The sequence below is a fragment of the Porites lutea genome, chromosome 3, assembly GCF_958299795.1.
Source record: "Porites lutea chromosome 3, jaPorLute2.1, whole genome shotgun sequence".
NCBI lineage: Eukaryota > Metazoa > Cnidaria > Anthozoa > Scleractinia > Poritidae > Porites > Porites lutea.
Window position 1 is genome coordinate 8,009,081 of NC_133203.1, and position 19,677 is coordinate 8,028,757.

General features: G+C 42.4%; 1 protein-coding gene and 1 pseudogene across 1 annotated transcript in view; one reads left to right on the top strand and one right to left on the bottom strand.

Annotated features, from left to right (window-relative positions):
* LOC140930351 (myc box-dependent-interacting protein 1-like) overlaps positions 1-19,677 on the bottom strand; it is a 34,356-nt gene that overhangs the window by 14,509 nt on the left and 170 nt on the right. Inside the window, exons 2-10 of the mRNA XM_073380033.1 lie at positions 19,456-19,536; positions 18,925-18,979; positions 16,836-16,930; positions 15,917-16,012; positions 14,780-14,842; positions 14,395-14,442; positions 7,734-7,819; positions 6,610-6,685; positions 6,409-6,500 (exon numbers count right to left, since the gene is read on the bottom strand). Coding sequence (XP_073236134.1) covers positions 6,409-6,500; positions 6,610-6,685; positions 7,734-7,819; positions 14,395-14,442; positions 14,780-14,842; positions 15,917-16,012; positions 16,836-16,930; positions 18,925-18,979; positions 19,456-19,536 — 692 coding nt within the window. The remainder of the gene's footprint in view (positions 1-6,408; positions 6,501-6,609; positions 6,686-7,733; positions 7,820-14,394; positions 14,443-14,779; positions 14,843-15,916; positions 16,013-16,835; positions 16,931-18,924; positions 18,980-19,455; positions 19,537-19,677) is intronic.
* On the top strand, positions 8,640-12,803 carry LOC140929911 (uncharacterized; annotated as a pseudogene).

Below are 19,677 nucleotides of genomic sequence, written 5' to 3' on the forward strand. Positions count from 1 at the left end.
AGGATATTTCGTGGCCGCGTAGAGACACGAAATTTCTCTTCGAGTGTTGAAAAACATTTCACGAGTGAGCCCTCCTTTCGAACTGTTTTATGATGAATTTAAAGTTACAAAATGCTGCACAAAGACATTTTGTCTTTGTTGAGTGTTACGTAGTAAAATTGCTTTCATGCGTTGCGTGACTTTCTCGAACGTTCTCTACGTTTTTGGATTTATCCATGAATAATTAATTAGGTTTGTTTACATTTCAGCATGAGTCAGCAGATTTGCATCAGTTACTGAAATCATAAAATATGTCGAAAAGCCACTACTATTCGCCTGTTTAGTATTTTCTAGAACCTTATGTCAAACGGTATACAAGTTCCAAGCGAGTTGTTTTGACGAACTAAGTTTTTCCCACGAGCTGGACTGCTGTGTTTAGTCAGGTGTGACGAAGGTCGATTTTCAGGTTCTGTGTTTACAAGTTCGCGGAAGCCGTAAGATATCTGAAGTTCAAGTGAGAGTTTGTTATTATTGGTAGAGGCTGTTTAGTTTTACTCAAAGTTCAAGTCAAGTTTGTGTTGGCGGATGCTGTGTTTTAAAGGTCTGTAAAGGCTATGTTCCTTTGGTGTTAAACTTCCTTGTGTTAATCCGACATCCCTGCGTGCTGATAGTCAGTGAATAATTATCCTCAAAACATTCGAACTCGTGACTTTGAGTTTTAGCCAATTCCATGCTCAACGTAATTGACTCCTTACCCATGCCTTACATATCTTTAATCAGTACATGAGACTGCTATGCTGTTTTTGAAGCCTGATGTGACTAAGAAAAATAGGGAATTGTTTTTTAGAAGGATTTTTATGGAGTCATCAGAGCATAACTGGGCTAATATCGCGGAGACAATTTGTCCTGAAGTGCTAGTTTTTGGCAAGTAGGCCTCTTGGATGTTGCTCTTCTCAGAATATCCTGACAAATCCCATAATTTCACACCTTACTCTTACCATATTTGATTTCTTACTATTCCTCCGCATTTACAATTAATTAGTTCCACAACCACGACGCCGAAGTGTACGCTAGCTCCGTAGCGTCTTGTTGCATCTAAAACAGAAGTCCTATGCGCAGACAAAATAAGCGGTATGAACTTGTCCCAATCTTTCTGGTTTTTGGAAATATACATTGACAAAGACTGACACAAGGTAGAATTAAACCTTTCTACAAGACCATCGGTCTCTGGGTAATAACTAGAAGTATTGACCTTTTGAATTTGAAATATTTTACAAACTTCTGCAACGACTTTAGATAAAAAGTTAGTTCCTCTGTCAGAGAGCAACACACGTGGTGCCCCATGTCTAGAAATAATTTCATCAATCAAAAGACGTGCAATAACAGTTGCTTCGACACTAGGCACTGGGAATGCTTCGACCCAACGAGTTAAATAATCACTAAAAACTGCAATATACCTACTGCCTTTACTAGAATGTGGAAAAGGACCTTAAACATCAACAGCCACTCTGTCAAATGCACCCTCGACTGGAATCGGAAGTAAAGGTGCCTTTTTTGAATTTCGTGGAGACTTCCTCATTGAACACTCAACGCAAGACTTAACCCAGCGTTCTACATCTTTAAACATACCTTTCCACCAATATCTTTGCTTAAGTTTACGAAAAGATTTGTTCAAGCCAAAATCAACACTGGTAATATGATCATGTACATTAGAGAGAATTTCAAAACGTAATGCAGCTGGGACAACAAGCTGAGAAAAAGATTCACGAGCATTATGCCTTCAATTAAAATCAATGTGGTAAAGCAGACCATCTTGACCAATATAAAAATTGTCGTTAGTAGGTAGGATATTATTCTGTAGAAAATCAATCTTTGCAGCTAGTTCAGGATCTCTTCTTTGCATTTCTTGAGTGTGGGGCGTTTGAGGTTCTTCTTTCTTGAGCGAACTTATTTCACAAGAATCATATGGACGTCTAGACAAACAATCAGCATTACCATGGATTCTACCAGGGCGATGGACAATATTAAAGTCATATTGTTGCAAAAGTAAGGCCCATCTTGCAAGACGACCAGAAGCATCTTTAACACTCATTAACCAACGAAGAGAACTATGATCAGCAACAACAGTAAACTTATGATTGTGTAAATGAGGCTGATATTTCTTAATACCCTTAACTAATGCGAGAGCTTCTCTTTCTGTGGTACTATAATTTTGCTCTGCCTGATTCAAACCACGACCATTGTAAGCAATGACTACTTCTTTTCCATTTTGAATTTGTGCCGAGGTAAAACCAATACCAGTGGAGCTAGCATCAACAAATAGCAAAAATGGTTCTCGAAAATTAGGATATGTCAAAATGGGTGCGGAAACCAAGGTACGCTTAAGCTTGTCAAAAGCCTCGGCACAAGCTAGGAACGTTCTTCTTTGTCAAAGCATTCAAAGGGTTGGCAATATTTGAAAAACCTCTTACAAAACGTCTGTAATAATTAGCCTACGAAAAGACAAGAAACTCTGTAATAATTAGCCGAAGACCTAAGAAACTCCTCAATTCCTTCAAATTTATGGGGGTGGGGAATTCCTGAACCACCCTTACTTTGTCTCGGTTGGGACTAATGCCTTCTGGCGTAACCACGTGACTCTTTGTTTTAACGAAACTGCATCTCTTTGGATTCAAATTAACATTGGCGTCACGCAACCTTCTGAAAACTTCCTTCAAATGGACTAAATGCTCATCTACAAACTTAGAGAAAATGATTATATCATCGATGTAAATCAAAGCAAAACGGTATTCTAAGCCTCTCAAAATATGACCCATAAGTCTTTGAAAACTGGCTCCTGAATTCACTAATCCAAACGGCCTTGTCAGAAATTCATAAAGGCCATTGTATGTAGCAAAGGCTGTCTTTTGTTGTGAATCCTGCTGCATTCGTATCTGCCAAAAACCACTTTTGAGATCCAACGTTGAAAACACACTTGCACCAGCTAAAGAATCTAGCGCATCAGCAACTAAAGGCATTGGAAAGCTATCTACTTTAGTGACTTTATGAACTTTACGAAAATCAACACAAAATCTATACGACCCATCTTTCTTTTTTACCAAAACAACTGGAGAGCTCCAGGGAGAGACACACTCTTGAATTATTCCTTTTTGAAGCATTTCGTCCACCTGATGGTAATCTCTTTCTTAACAACAGGAGATACTCTATACTGCCTTTGCTTAACAGGTGTAGCATCACCAGTATCAACGACATGCTGTACAAGGGATGTTCTACCCAACTGATCCCCAGGAAAAGCGAAAACATTACGCTATTTATTAAACAAATTCTTAAATTTTACTTTCTCATCATCATTCAAAATACTATTCAGCAAATCAGGAAACTCTGAATAATATTTTGGCTGTTGCCGATCATCTGAAGAATTATGTTGAGCATCCGAAGAAGGGGAATTTTTGCCAATCTCAAATGTTGCTAAATCATTATCAACACGCTCACAATCTGCCAATTTAGTCCTACGAAAAATTTTAAGTGGTTGAGCGGGAAGGGTTAACCATCCTAACAGGAATAGTTGTATCACTAGAAATCTTTAGAACAGCCATGTTGACATGTGACGGTAACTTGAGGTTTAAACATTTTAAAGTCTGACGAGATAACAGGCTCACAGAGACTAGACAAAACATGACTAAACTCTTGAACATTCTTTTTAGTAACATTCTCGGCCGAATTTCGAGAGTTACTGAAACACATTTATCAGAACTAGATCCGACGGAAGAATGGTTATTACTTGTAGAATTTTCAAGCGCCCCCATCACGGGTTCACTACCACACACGATAGAGGCGCCAGCCAGTTTAACTGATTGCAATTTTTCCCTGGTGAAAAGCAGTCTGCATATTGTTTCTCCGATACAGGCCTCTAAAGTTGGGCTTCGAACTTCCATAACTACCCAATTTAGGATTTTTGCTGAAAACGCTACCCCCACAACGAAAACGATTAAGTTTACCCGATCGAAATTTGCGATTAATACGACTATTTCCATTATTTTGGAAATCTGTACTCCAAACGTTAAATTCTTCCCCGACAGATTGTTTGATTTCCTCTTCTGAGGGGTTAAACTGTAATTCTTCAAAATTCTCCACTTCTTGACCATTATTCGATTTACGGCTAAGAGTTACTAATTCTTTTAGTTTTGCAATGTTCAATGCAGACTTAAAATCAGGCGGTGTTGTAAAATAACATGTTCACGTATTTTCACGTACAAAACTCTTCACCAAAGTAACGAGTTCTCCTCCAAAATATGTGGGGGTGGTTCGAGCAACTCGCTCGCTACACGATGAGGTACCAGGAATCTGATTTACATCTTGCCTCTATTCTTCTTAATCTTCTTACTCTTCTAACTCCTTCCCTTTTTCACTAACTTTCTTCTATCAGTATGTTGGTATTTTATTCGGTCTTAGTACGTTAGTACGCTTAGTACGGCCTTGTTCTCGTGTATGCTGGAATTTTATTCGGTCTTAGTACGTTAGTACGCCTAGTACGGCAATGTTCTATGTATGTTGGTATTTCTTTCGGTCTTAGTACGTTAGTACGCTTAGTACGGCCATGTTCTATGTATGTTGGTATTTTTTTCGGTCTTAGTACGTTAGTAGGCCTAGTACGGCCGTGTTCTATGTATGTTGGTATTTTTTTCGGTCTTAGTACGTTAGTACGCTTAGTACGGTCGTGTTCTATGTATGTTGCTATTTTTTTCGGTCTTAGTACGTTAGTACGCTTAGTACGGCCGTGTTCTATGTATGTTGCTATTTTTTTCGGCCTTAGTACGTTAGTACGCTTAGTACGGCCATGTTCTATGTATGTTGGTATTTTATTCAGTCTTAGCACGTTAGTACGCTTAGTACGGCCATATTCTATGCATATCTGTAGTTTATTCGGTCTTAGCACGTTAGTACGTTTAGTACGGCCATGTTCTCATGTATGTTGGTATTTTATTCAGGCTTAGTACTTTAGTACGCTTAGTACGGCCATGTTCTCATGTATGTTGGTATTTTATTCAGTCTTAGTACGTTAGTACGCTTAGTACGGCCGTGTTCTATGCATATCTGTATTTTATTCGGTCTTGGTACGTTAGTACGCTTAGTACGGCCATGTTCTCATGTATGTTGGTATTTTATTCAGTCTTAGTATGGCCGTGTTCTATGCATATCTGTATTTTATTCGGTCTTAGTACGTTAGTAAGCTTAGTACTGCCATGTCCTATGTATGTTGGCATTTTATTTAGTCTTAGTACGTTAGTATGCTTAGTACGGCCATGTTTCTATGTATGCTGGTATTTTATTCGGTATTAGTACGGCCATGTTTCTATGTATGTTGGTAGTTAAATTTACCCTAATCATGTTAGTACGCTTAGTACTTCTACGTTTGCTGCCTTTTTAATAGGCCTTATAAATACCTCGATACGCCATTTACGGACATGGTCTATGGCCACTGTATGGCCAAGAGTTCTGCATTTCTCAAACAAATGAGCTCGGAATCCAGCTCTTCACTAAATATAGATTATGGCCTGTCTTTTTTTTTACAGAAAATATAGTACGTTGTTCAGGCGTACTAAGAAAAAAAAAAAAGAAAATTCATTCCTAAACCTGGCATGGTATACCCATTCACCCTTGGGGATTTTGCTGAAAAACCCGTCTTAAAGCTAGTCAATTGCTTTTCCGGTCACTGTCATGCTATAAAGAGCTAAAACTTACCATAAAGCTGTTTACAGGTTGTAGACTTTGCGCCTTCTGATCCAGATGCAAAATATTAGCTTGCGAAGTTCAGGCAAGCACGGAAAGTAAAATTTCGAGAATTTTTGGGTTTCAAAGTGACACAGCAGTCTTGACTTTTACTTTTCGCTTTCTCTACCCCCCTCTTTTTTCACTTTTCATGCCTCTTTTTTTTTCTATTTCTGGGCATTTAGTAGGCCTCATTTTGGTGGGAAAAGTCTTTAAGAAAGCTTTTGGGATCTTAGGATTAGATAAAAGGAAAGGTAGGTGGGTAGTGGAACAAGATTTTCATGGAAATTTTCAGTTCAATGTTTCATGGTTTTTTGCCTTTTTGTCTGGTGTCCTCGACTGAATTGGGCCCATTCAGGTATGGTTTGAAACATCTCTTCACTCTACACAAGTTAGCAGGCAAAGTAATCTTTGACAATCAAAACTGATGATGTCGGTAGAAAGGATGTGGATCTGCACAGGCGGTTACCAGCAGCTCAGGGGCAAATGGGTTAATTCAAAAACCAACCTGGTTAAATTACTCCTCTTTGGAAATGAAAACTCGCAGAATTACACAAACTAACTTGGCATGTTGAGAAACAGGAGCAAAGCAGGCAAGAAACTTCACCAGAAATATTGGGCAAATTTCAGGACACATTTGAATTATGTGCTAACACATACCTTTGAACAGGGTAAGGTCTTTTAGTTGTGTATATACCAGTTGACATATCTTGAATTAAACCGTCCATAAGATCATTCATTTGTGTCTTAGTCTGAAACGACAAAACAAATGCAGACACGACAAATACATTACTGTTCAACAAAATTAATTTCAAATGTAGAACAATTAAGATAAACAGGCCATAGAAAAGATATCATTACCCTAGCTGCCTCTCTGTGAAATACTCCCTCAGCAGTGAATATACTCTGGAAGGATGATACATAATAACCAATTCGACTATAAAAAAGAAAAATTAAGTCGACAAATTAAGTCAACCATTAATAATAATTATTGTTACAGAATTCCTATAACTACATTAGAGAAGAATTCTGTGAAGATAACCTGTAATGACTATTAAACCTGAATATTGTTGTTCAAAATGAAGATCAGCTTAAATAATTGCAGCATAGTTCATTTTCGATTTCCTTTGTCTTTGTACTATCCATGATTATGAATGATTACTGTTAGAAGCCAAAACAAATTGAGAATCACCCATAATTATTTACATGTATGTTGTAGTTCAAAATGAATTTCAGGTTAAAATGTTTTTAAACTAGTTTGGTCTTCAATGTCCTTCATTTTCTAACCTGAATACAGTAAAGTTGATTCTCCACTACACAGCCACCCTCGGGGTACCGGTAAGTGGCCGCTTACTGAAGGTTGGCCACTCAATAGAGGTTCGTCATAAACCGGGTCAGCAAAATCTTTAGCAGAAACATCACTTTATTTTAAAACAAACACGTGATGTGGGCAACATTACTGGTCTACAATTAGTTGTCACCTATCCCAGACTCTTTTTCTTCATCATATTCTTAAATTAAAGCCAAATGTAGTCTGTAGAATGCTTGACGGCCACTTAGAGGTGACAACTATGGGAAAACTCTTGTTGGGATGGCAATCAGGTAGCTGCAGTCGCTTGATAGAAGTGGCCACTTAATGGGTGGCCACTTTTATGGAAGTTCAACTGTGTTCATTATTATGCATAATAATTATTGGGATTAGGAAACAAAGAAAATTGATGAGAGTATTCCCCTGCGGCATTTCCTTACTAGCACCCATTTGTACAGAAGGAAGTTGAGAGTCAATAGGGACCTTAAGCAGTGAGAACATTGACGTCCCAGACGTCAAAATTGGCAACCGGAAGTTGATATTTTGACCTGAATTCATTGGGTTCCTTGAGCAAGTATCTTCTATAATGCAACACCCTTGTAAACTGAAGTGGTACTACATGTATGTCTGATGATGGAACAAAAAATATTTGTAGAAATATTGCAAAAGTTCTAACCTGTCAAATAATGCAGGTAATTCTTCATATAACTCTGCATGAAGCTTGGTGTAAACAGATTTTGCTTCATTATATTCTTCTTCGGCCTGAAACAAAGATCAGTAAATGTTAGACATAATTACAATAATAACAATAATAATTATTGTATTTTATAAACAAAGACAGTTTTGGTTTAAAAACTTCAAAAGATAATTATTCATCGTTTGAAATTTTTAAACCAAAACTGTTGTTGTTTAATTTTGGTTGCGTTCCTTTTGACCAATCTAAATCCAGATTTTGCAATCCGAAATTTGATTTTTCATTCCATTAAGGACTAAACCAATCTAAGATTGCAATCTGGACAATCCACCTCTGCACTTGGATTGTTCAGATTGGTACCTCAATCTGGTTTCAGATTTTTGTTCCATTTAACAAAACTGCTTTTTGATCGAAAGAACGTGCTCTTTCATCGATAAACATAGCCGGTCAAGGTTGGTTCAGGCATAAGGTATTTATACTCCTCTGTTGTTCTAATTGCCGCTAAAGGATTGTAGTATATTGAACTCAAGTTCCACTGTAACTCTAAATCTGAAAGGAAGTGAAAACGCTTGGATTTTCTCATTGTAAAACTATAGTGTTCAACTGAATGTGTGTGTTTAAAGTGCGCTTCATGTGGCTAAATATCATTTAGGCAAAGTTAAAATGTGAGCAAATGCAGCCAGCGGTCTCCCCCATCTGCGGCACGTGACCTTTGGGGTGGCCTCTAGAGGTTTCACAGGGTTTCAAGGTTCATTGCTTTACACGTGCAGTGTTATCAGCTGATCTTTGCGGATCAAACGCTTTGCTAGTGCGAATCATTGCGGATTCTTGCTCGGTTTTATTGCTGTTCTTCCCTTCGTTTGTCGCGAGAAAGCATTCTGCTACGATATGTCGTCCAGGCCAACACGTAACAGCCAAGCGGCGGCTTTTGATGCCATGATTTCTCCTGCTGAAAGCAACCCGTCCAGTTCGGCGGCGAACTCTAGTTTGCCTAGTACAGGCTCAGCGGACCCATCTGCAACGTCCCAATCACCCATGTCGGACCAGCCTTCTCCTGCCTTTTTGGCCGCCGTTGTAAGTGCTGTCAAGCAAGCGCTAGCGGCCGAGCAAACTTCGAATCTGCCTTCAACGCCTGCCACTAGTTTTGCTTCAAGCGTGCCAATGGCGGCCTCGCCTGGGGGCGTTCCTGGTTCGTCTTCGTCTTCGTCTTCTACTGGTCAACTCGATGCCCAAGCCTCAAGCTTGGCAGCCTCTGGCGTTGGTTTTTCGTCGGTCTCACCGGCTGTTTCCGCTGCCTCGGTCCAAGGTAGGCCTGATTTTGTTGTACCTGCTTTTGTTACTACTTTTGCCTCACCGATATCCGCCGTTACGCTTTCTACCAATTCTGCCGCCGTGACCGCTTCGCCTAGCATCGGTGGTATTTCTTCGCTGGCCCAGACGCCTGTTTTGCAGCAGCCCTTTGTCATGGGCCCCGGCTTTTCACCGGTGCCTGCAAAACTTGTGAGCCAGATCGTTGCTGGCAAGTTTGTCGAGTTGCACGAACTGCTTTCTTCGAACTTGGTGCTAAACGAGCCCGAACCTCAATTGCTTTTCGACGGGCGGCTGGTGCTTACGTCAACTCCAAAAAAGCCCAAGCGACGCGTTGACGACATCACCAGTTGGTTGGAAGCCTTTTCGATATATTGTCTGATTTTATCCTCCCATTTTCCGCATCGCTGGAAGGATTTGATGCAGTATCAGTTGCTCATTCTCCGGACTCACCGTCAGTTCGCGAGCCGAGTTTGGTTGGCGTATGACCAGGCTTTTCGGGAACACGCTGCGGCCTCGACCCTCACAGATTGGTCAACCATCAATGTGCAGTTGTTTAATTTTCATGCAGCTGGGGCTTCGGTACGCTCTCGCGGGGAACCTTCGGAGGAGTTTTCTGAGCCCCGCGGCGCACCGTCTTCGCTCATTATTTGCAAGTCTTGGAATCGAGGCCGTTGTGTTGCTCCTTCGTCGTCGTGCCGCTTTGCTCACAAATGCTCTAGTTGCTTTGGCCCGCATCGTGTCGGAGCGTGCCCTGGTGAGGCATCAAGCCAGTCTCGTCCTTCTTCCAAACGGCCAGTTGATGCTTCCCCCCTCCGTTCTAGCAGCAAGTCTAGGCGCTAGTGAACTCGATCAGATTCGTTGGTTGTCAGGTGTTCATTTGTATCATTGTTAGGTTGCCTTAGGTCGGACGATTTAAATTTCCAAGTGCAGACCTTACTGGACTTATAAGAGTTTCTTTTTGTTCCCAAATTACTTGGTACTCTTGTGTAATTAGTCTGCCTCCTAGTAGTGGCCTTCCACATGTACTTCTTAGGGCGTGATTAAAGCTAGTTGTTTTATGTTGACTGTCCCAGCCGTTTTGTTGCACACCTTCTTCTGGGGTTTGTGGGGGTTCTTTGCCATGGGGCTAGTTATTTACCTTTGTATGCTTTGCGTTTCCTTTCCAGCTCCTCTTCCCCCAGTTTCAGCAGTTACTCCCTTAGTCGCGGAGCAGTTTGCATGGGAGTTGCGCTTCCACCCTCAGCGGCCACAGGTTGACTTTGTCTTGGATGGCATTCGTCATGGATTTAAATTAGGTTTTTCCCCTTCCCATAAGCTCAAGTCCGCTAAGAAGAACAAGCCATCTGCTACTCAGCATGCCTCTGTCATTGATGCTTATTTAGCGAATGAGGTTTCTTTGGGTAGGGTGGCAGGCCCCTTCAATTCCCCCCCCTTCCCAAACCTCCAAGTTAGTAGTTTTGGTGTCATTCCGAAAAAGGGTAAACCAGGCAAATGGCGTCTCATTGTGGATTTGTCTTCCCCTTGGGGGGCTAGTGTCAATGATGGGATTAGCGCAGATGAGTTTACTCTTCATTACATCACTGTGGATCAAATTATTCGCTCAGTGTCTCGCTTGGGGAAAGGGGCCCTCATGGCTAAATTTGACGTTGAATCCGCGTACCGCAATGTTCCTGTTCACCCGTCCGACCGTCACCTGCTGGGGATGAAATGGCATAACCAGTACTATGTTGATCTAGCCCTCCCCTTTGGCCTTCGTTCAGCTCCATTCATCTTCAATGCGATCGCAGATTTGGTGGAGTGGATCCTCGTGCACTCCTATCAGATCCCTGATCTGCTTCATTACCTAGACGACTTCATCACTATGGGCCCCCCTGAGTCCTCTCAATGTGCACACAATTTACGCACCGCTCTAGCAGTCTGCAAGCGTTTGGGCCTGCCTCTTCACCCAGGCAAGTGTGTTGGCCCCTCGACTGTGCTCGTAGTCCTTGGTATTGAGCTGGACTCTGTTAATCAAGAGGCTCATCTCCCTGCCCAGAAATTGTCCGCATTGAAAGAACTTATCTCTTCGTGGCTTCCACGAAAGTGGTGTAATAGGCAGGAACTAGAATCTCTCATTGGACATCTGCACCATGCTGCTAAAGTGGTTTGGCCTGGGAGAACCTTTTTGCGCCGCATGATTGACCTTCTGTCCTGTTTCCGAAGAAGAGATCACCCAGTTCGGCTTAACAGAGAATTTCATTTGGACCTCCGGTGGTGGCACCACTTTCTCTCTGACTGGCATGGTGTTAGTTTTTGGCTTTTCCCGGGTCTGGTCCCAGAGGCGGGGGTCGAAGTGTCGTCCGATGCAGCTGGTTCGATTGGTTTTGGGGCCTATCTGAAGGGCTACTGGTTTGCGGGTTCTTGGGCCCCTTCTCAGCAGCAGCAGTCTATTGCTTATAAGGAGCTCTTCCCAGTCGTCATTGCCGCCCATGTATGGGGCCACATGTGGTGCAAGAGGCATGTTCTGTTCCGCTCTGACAATGAAGCGGTGGTCCATATTCTAAACACCCGGACCTCGAAAGTACCTAGTTTGATGCAGTTACTGCGTAGCCTGCTTCTTTCTGCTGCTCGTCATAGTTTCTCCTTTTCTGCTCGACATGTGCCTGGGGTTAACAATCTGATAGCTGATGCTCTGTCTCGTTTTCGTTGGCAGGACTTCAGGCAGTTGGTTCCGGATGCACAGCCTCATCCTACGTGGATCCCCCCAGAACTTCTGGCAGCTTTGACCTCTTCACCTTAGAGCGGCAATGCTATTCCTTCTTGACCCAAGGCCTGGCCCCATCTACCCGTCGCTCGTATGCTTCTGCCCAAGCACAGTTTATTTCCTTCTGTCGTCAGCTGGGGAAGTTACATCCCTCAGGGTTACCCTGCCCGGCCGATGAATGGACGCTTTGCCTTTTTGTCACCTTCCTTGCTAGGACCATTAAGCATTCTTCTATCAAGGTGTATTTATCTGGGGTTAGAGCTCTCCACATCGACCATGGGTTCCCTGATCCGCTCATTAATTGTCTTCGTCTTCAGCGGGTAGTACGTGGTATCAAGCGCTGTCAAGGTTCTTCTTCGTCTAGCCGACTTCCTATTACCGATGATCTGATGCTGGTTATTTGGCAGTCTTTAGATCTTCACCTCCCGGATCACTGCATGTTCTGGGCAGCTTGTTCTCTTGGATATTTTGGCCTTCTTCGCGCGTCAGAGTTTACCGTTCCCAATTTGTCTAGCTTCTCGTCGTCACTCCACTTGGGTGTCCAGGATATTTCAGTGGATTCGCCCTCAGCTCCATCCTGCATGCGCGTCAGGATCAAGGGCTCGAAGACTGACCCATTTAGGAAGGGCTGTTTCATTCACATTGGCGTTGGCAGGCGTCCACTCTGTGCAGTTCGCGCTGTAATGAATTACCTCGCGCTTAGGGGAGATGCCCCTGGCCCCTTGTTTTTGTTGCAAAATGGACAGCCTCTCTCGCGCAACACCTTGACAGATTGGCTCCGACAGATTATGGCCTCAGCTCGGGTGCCGGGAAACTTCTCCAGCCATAGCTTTCGCATAGGGGCTGCTACTGTCGCTGCTCGCAATGGAGTACCTGACCATTTAATTCAATCAATGGGCCGCTGGTCCAGCAATGCTTATCAGCTTTACATAAGGACGCCAGCTGAAGCGTTAGCTGCCCTCTCCATCAAGTTGGCCTGATGGGAGTTCTTGCAATGCCTGCTTAACTTACCTCCATCCTGCATGCACGTCACAATCAAGGGCTCGAAGACTGATCCACTTTGGAAGGGCTGTTTCATTCACATTGGCGTTGGGCAGGCATCCACTCTGTGCAGTTCATGCAGTAATGAATTACCTTGCACTTAGGGGAGATGGCCCTGGCTCCTTGTTTTTGTTGCACAATGGACAGCCTCTCTTGCACATCATCTCGACGGATTGGCATCGACAGATTATGGCCCTAGCTAGGGGTGCCGGGAAACTTCTCCAGCCATAGCTTTCGCATAGGGGCCGCTACTGTCGCTGCTTGCAATGGAGTACCTGACCATTTAATTCAATCAATGGGCCGCTTGTCCAGCAATGCTTGTCAGCTTTACATAAGGACACCGGGCTTGATGGGAGTTCTTGCAACGCCTGCTTCGCCCTTGTATCTGGTTCCTATAGCATCTTGTTCCTGGGTCTTGGACTTGGCCATGTCAGCTTCTGTAGGTGTGTTGTAGCTTTACCTTGGTTTTCGGTTACTGGTGCTTGGGGGCAGTTTGGGGATCGGAGGTACCATGTCACCCCTGTTCGCGGTTCCTCCTTTCTCCAAGCACCAGGAGAAGGGTTTTGATTGGGTGGTTCCCGCGTTCCAGGGTTGCCATGGATACCTCCCCTGCAGCTTGGCATCTGGCACCCCGCTAACCTTTTAGGCACCAGTTCCCAAGCTCATCTATTTGTGATGAGTTTAAATGTGGCTAAATATCATTTAGGCAAAGTTAAAATGTGAGCAAATGCAGCCAGCGGTCTCCCCCATCTGCGGCACGTGACCTTTGGGGTGGCCTCTAGAGGTTTCACAGGGTTTCAAGGTTCATTGCTTTACACGTGCAGTGTTATCAGCTGATCTTTGCGGATCAAACGCTTTGCTAGTGCGAATCATTGCGGATTCTTGCACCCTCTCCTCCCTCCCTCTTTTGCATTGGGTCATCAGGGTAAGTATTTTCAGGTAAGTTATTTCCACTGATTGTTTCAGTGTGACGGTGCCGGTTAGCGGGCGCTTTTTTGGGTGGTTCCCGCGTTCCAGGGTTGCCATGGATACCTCCCCTGCAGCTTGGCATCTGGCACCCCGATAACCTTTTAGGCACCAGTTCCCAAGCTCATCTATTTGTGATGAGTTTAATCAGCACTTGAGAATTCGTAATTGTCTTCTGAATTTTCTTGAATCAAATTCCACGTCCCAGTATGAACCACCACTAGTTAAAGAGCTATTTTTCTTTCCATTTCTCCGTGAGAAAGTGCTTAATTTAGCGGAAAGAAATAAAAAAGTGATGTGTTGAAATTGAGAACAACATCAGAGCAGCAAGCACCTATTGTATGGTTCAATCTTGTTTCACATTTTTGTTCTGGCTAGCACAAAAATCCAAATAATCTGGATTGTCTAAATCCAAAAAAAGTTTGGCTAAAAGGAATGCAATCTTTATCTGATCCAGACTCAATTTATAATATTAATCCCATCTTTATGTCGCGTAGTCTTCAGTGTATAAAGTCACAGTCCAAAAAAGTGATAAATTTAGACAAAATCATGCAGAACTGCATATTAAATGGTATAAATCACCTGAGTCAATTTCTTGAGATCAGCTGTCTTGCCCTTTGCTTTAAGTGTCTGCCAGAGAAAAAAAAAATTCAAAGAAACTTGAGGTCAAAGAAGAGACAAAACCAAACAAGTTTAAAGGTACACTGCATTGTGTAATAAGTAACTACAGGAGATCTATCCATGATTCCACCCCCTCCATCATGTGGAAGGTCTTGGGATACACTCAGGGGGAGAGTGGGTATAATGTAATGTCAAAATATTAGGATGCAGTAGCTGGAACTTCAGTTCACGGGGGGTGAAGGGGGGGGGGGGGGCGGGTGGGTGGGCTGCTAGTGGTTTTACATCCTGTAAAGTAGGGAGGGATTACATTAATTTTAGAAAAGACAATATTATTGTACTAGCTTACTTCTAGATTGTGTCTGTAGCGATCATAGTCCACAAGTTTCCTACCACGTTTGTTTATCCTTGCCTTTTAATGAAAACAAGACAAAATAAATAGTGTAACATTATATAAGAAACCTTGATTGCTTAGTTACATTAGACTTAGTGAATAAAGGTAACCATGTCTGCTTATTCCCACAAAAACTCTAACCGTTTTCATTTTAAAAATCCAAATTTTCCATTCTTTGTACTCTTATCGACCATAGAAATGACACCAAAATGTTTAAGGGCGCTTTCTATAGGTCAGAACTGACCGGCAAGACCCTTTCCTTCATAATGAGAATTTCACTATTAATCAAAACTATCCAGCTACATCAGTCAAATCCTGAATAGGAAGGAGATGGTTCTTCAGCAAAAACCCTTGGAAAAAGCTGATTTCATTGTCAAAATAACTGGACCGGTAATGGTCCAGCTGGCCAGTTCTGACAAATGGAAAGTGCCCTAAAACTCAAGTGGAAGTCGATACGTAGCAGGCCAATAACTCACGAAACTGTCTGCTCAGGGTAAACTCAAGGGACTACTTACACGGATCCGAGAGAGGAGGTCAAAACGGATGTTGAAGAAGAACGAAATGAACAGCATTTCTATGGTCGATAGGAGTATAGACTATGGAGAATTGCTGTTGATTTGTGTTTACAGTTTTTTTTTGACAGTTTTTGACAGCCATTTTTCGCTTAAGTGTCTTGGAAAATTCGTGCCGAGGGAAAGTGAAAACAAAATTCAGACTGATTGGTCACAGGGATGCTTGCTTCAACCAAATTACCCAGATCTGGGTAGTGACATGTCATCAGTACGGAATTTCTGCACTTGTCATCAGATGTCATTTCTTGGGAACACCAGTAGTAGCGTTGTGAAGTGTGGCTGTTATCTCAGGCTACAGGCTGAAAACCCTTTCCAAGACTCCACCTCTGCATCTTAGATCAAAATACTACACAATGTCTTTGCAGGCCATCTACAATCCTGCCTACCTTGATTTGCTACAGGTCAAGGTGATGTGGGCAAAATTATGGATGTACGAGGATCTGACAGGAGAAAACTCATGAAGTTAACACTATTGGATGCTGAAAAGGAGTAAATTTCTCTTTGAGTTAGAGTAGAGTACCTTGATATCAGGAAACTGACTCTGATAAGCTGTTAGAGGGACGATAACTTCATCATGTAGTTTTTCTTCTAATTCATGCCATTGATTATGCAATTCCTAAATTTACCATAAAAAATAAAATATTATTAAACTCAGATCACATTGCTTACTGTTGACAGCATCATACAGAATATGATGTAATACTGGTATATTATTATATACTGTTACAATATTCTAATGTAAACTTTGTGGAAAGTTGAAACTTGGAGTTTCGCACACTGAGCAATCATCAAACTAAATGCGCTAAGTGAACAGATTTCAGTCTGATGATTGCTTAGTGCATGAAACTCTGAGTCAAAATGTACATCCTTTAAAATGTAATATGTATTTTGCTCTGCAGGGCTGTAACTAAGATTTAAAGTTGCTGGGTATTTGATACGGGTCAAAATTAAATTCAGGTTAAAATTCTTTAACTTAGGTTGGTTCTCAACTATTCCCTTTGTCTTGTAGCCCTAATAATTTTATTATTCATGACTTAGGGCTAGGAGACAAAAGAAATTGAGAATCAACCTAGTTAGTGACAAATCAAACAGCTAGGGATTTCTTTCAATTCTACTTTCCTCTAGTTTTCTATGAAAGTAGCCAGGGACCACATTTATAGTAGCTGGGAGAAATCCCTGATCTCTGGCCCTTAATGACAGCCCTGTTCTGTATATTTTATGCATTGAGCACTTCTTCGAAGTCAAAAAATAATCTTCACTGTGTATGATATCATTTCAAAGATCAAACACAAAACAGGTTTTAGAAAGATATCCAGACGTGCCTCCACAAAGCCACTTTAAAACTACATAATTATCTGATGAAACACTTCTTGTGATTTCTTTCGATGATGAAGATAAACCCATTTTCTCAAAACCTGATGTTTTATGATATTACAAACCTCTAAATACTGAATAAGTTTATCTCTTCCAGGCCAGTCAGGTTCATAAACTTCTTTTACTGCTTCTCCAAATGCATCATTTGCAACTAACATTGCTGGCAAGAAATAAAATTAACTTTAACAACTGTGTGACTAGTGGAGGTGGATGCCTGCGATGTCCAGGGGCTTCTACCTGTGGCACAGCCAGCCCCTAGACGGAGTTTCGCCCCCATGGCTGGCAAACCCGTGCCCTCCAGCCATGACCACCCACGCCAATGAAACCAGGTACCTGTCATGCTGATTTATCAGTGGAAGTATAAAGTGGGGAGGGATGGGGGTAAAAGAATGATTCAAAGGCTAAACAAAGAGAATGGCCACCAGGAAAACGTTGTACTGAGCATATGGAGGTGATGCAAGCAAGGCTGACCCCGCTTGAGCCAAACGACTGACCGCTGACCATGCCTATGCTCCTTGTTGTTACCTGTGTTAAAAAAATATTTTACTTAACTTCATTTAACACCTGTGTCACTAGTGGAGGTGGGTGCCTGGGATGTCCAGGGGCTTCCACCTACAGCACAGCCAGCTTCTAGACAGAGTTACACCCCCATGGTTGGCAAACCTCTGCCCTCCAGCCATGAGCACCCACGCCAAGCTGAAGGGACCTCCGAGCTGAATGCTCCGAAAGAAGGGACTCATGGCTGGGAGAAGCCTGAGGCCCAATACTCCAAACCCAGAGACACCCACCTATGCAGAGCATGAAGAAAAAAGACCCATGTGCCAGACGTACGGCGCAATGCCCCATAAATGCTACAAACGCTGTAAAAATGCCACAAACGTCCAACCCCAAAGCCTCATAAATTTTACAAACGCTGTGAATCCCACGCCAATGCCACATAAACACTACATGCCACACCACACCAATACAAGTAGTTGCACACCTACCCGTAAAAAGACGCTAAAAGTACAAAAAAGACTATAATATTTTTCAAGTACTACTAACACTATTTACTACTAAAAACTAGAGGGAATGTGGGTGAGTGGAGTATCCAGGGGCCTCTACTGTCGCTAGCCAGCCCCTAGAAGTCTCCCATGGCTAGCAAAACCTCACAACCCAGCCATGGCCCCCCCTTTTAGGCACCTGTCATACTGAAGCATGATGAATCAGTGGAAGGAGACATAGAGGGTGAGGGGGGAGGGGAAATGCTAAAAGCAACCACTTCCAACGGGTTCATGCTAATGCAAGCGCCACAAAAAACTGCTCAGTTTGATACTCCTTACTGTGAGGAACCAATAATGTTCCATGTGAGTTGAAAATTTTCCCCACACACTGCTAGAAGCCAACAATGCTTGCCCTGAGGAAAACCAGGTAAACCGACGAAACCAGATGAAAATGATCACACAGTTAACTGACTGCGTTGACGCTCAAACAACCACTCCATGACCGCTACACAAACGCTCAACACCTAGCTGTGTACAAAGCTACCACGTACCATGTGAGCCTGAACTTATGGAATTGACCACTGAATGCCTGCTAAACTTAAGCTTGTGGGCCGCTTCACTGCTAAGCTCATGGACTGCTTCACCACTAAGCTCCTGGACCTCTTGACCACCTAGCTCATGAACGGTTTAACTGCTAAGCTAGAGGACCGCTTAACTGCTAAGCTCATGAACCGCTTAACGACTAAGCTAGAGGACCGCTTCACTGCTAAGCTCATGGACTGCTTCACCGCTAAGCTCGAGGACCCCTTAACCGCTAAGCTAGAGAACCACTTGACCACTTAGCTTGTGAACCGCTTAACCACTAAGCTAGAGGACCGCTTAACTGCTAAGCTCGTGAACTGCTTAACCACTAAGCTAGCGGACTGCTTAACCTGCCAGCAAGGTGCTTTTGTACCATGTGATTGTTTCTCTGCAAAGGCTCCACTGTGGCTTAGAGGGTTATTATTGCTTGTTCATTCTTTGACTTACCCTGCAAGCAGAGGCCCTTTGATCTTCCTAGATAAGTGGGACTTATCTAGGAAGATCAAAGGGCTGAAGGTCCTCTGCTGGCAAGGTATCTCTGACTACAAGTAGCAATTTTTATTAGGAAAGAAATTCTCTCTTTTCTCACCTCTGATGCAAGCATAATAATTTTTTAATTCTTTATGTAGCCTCTGTGCTGCGCTCTGTACAAAAAGAATCAGAATTTATTTCAAAGGCATGGTCTTATCTTACAAATTATGAGATAACCTATTTAGTACAATCTACTTCTTCTCAGTGAGAAATGAAATAAAATGTGGTAATTTTCTTTCACTTGATTAAAAAATGAAGTGGAAAATAAAACTTCTCATTGTTATCAAGCAAGTGAACACACGTATAATATTAATAAGCGCTCATTTCTCCTTCTATATTGTACATTTCTCCACTCCGCTAGTAATTCCATGCTGTCGGTTGAGTTACGCTAACTGAAAAGGTCGATCAAGTAACAAATTAAATATTTTCAGATAAAGACAAACACAAGTCGCGTTGAAGACTTCGGCAAAAACAGTCTTTAGAAATCACATTTCTTCAAGCTTAGGCTTAGATTAATTGCCTACAGCTAGTACATGTATTTCGATTACAATACCGCTCTTAATGAGAGCTTATAGACGCGTCCCCCTACCTGTTGTTTGTTAAAATTGGTCACGAATTCATCAAAAGTTAAATCCTTCGTCTCGTTTGCTTTTCCAAGCTTTTGCATAACCTAAAATACAACCGATTAAAAAAACGACAAAATTAGGGACCTCTCTGCAAATTTCAATTGCCAATTATTGCAAGATAACCGGATCAAAACACCACCCAAATGTCACTTCCGAGGGCAATTGATCATTATGCTCCAACCTTT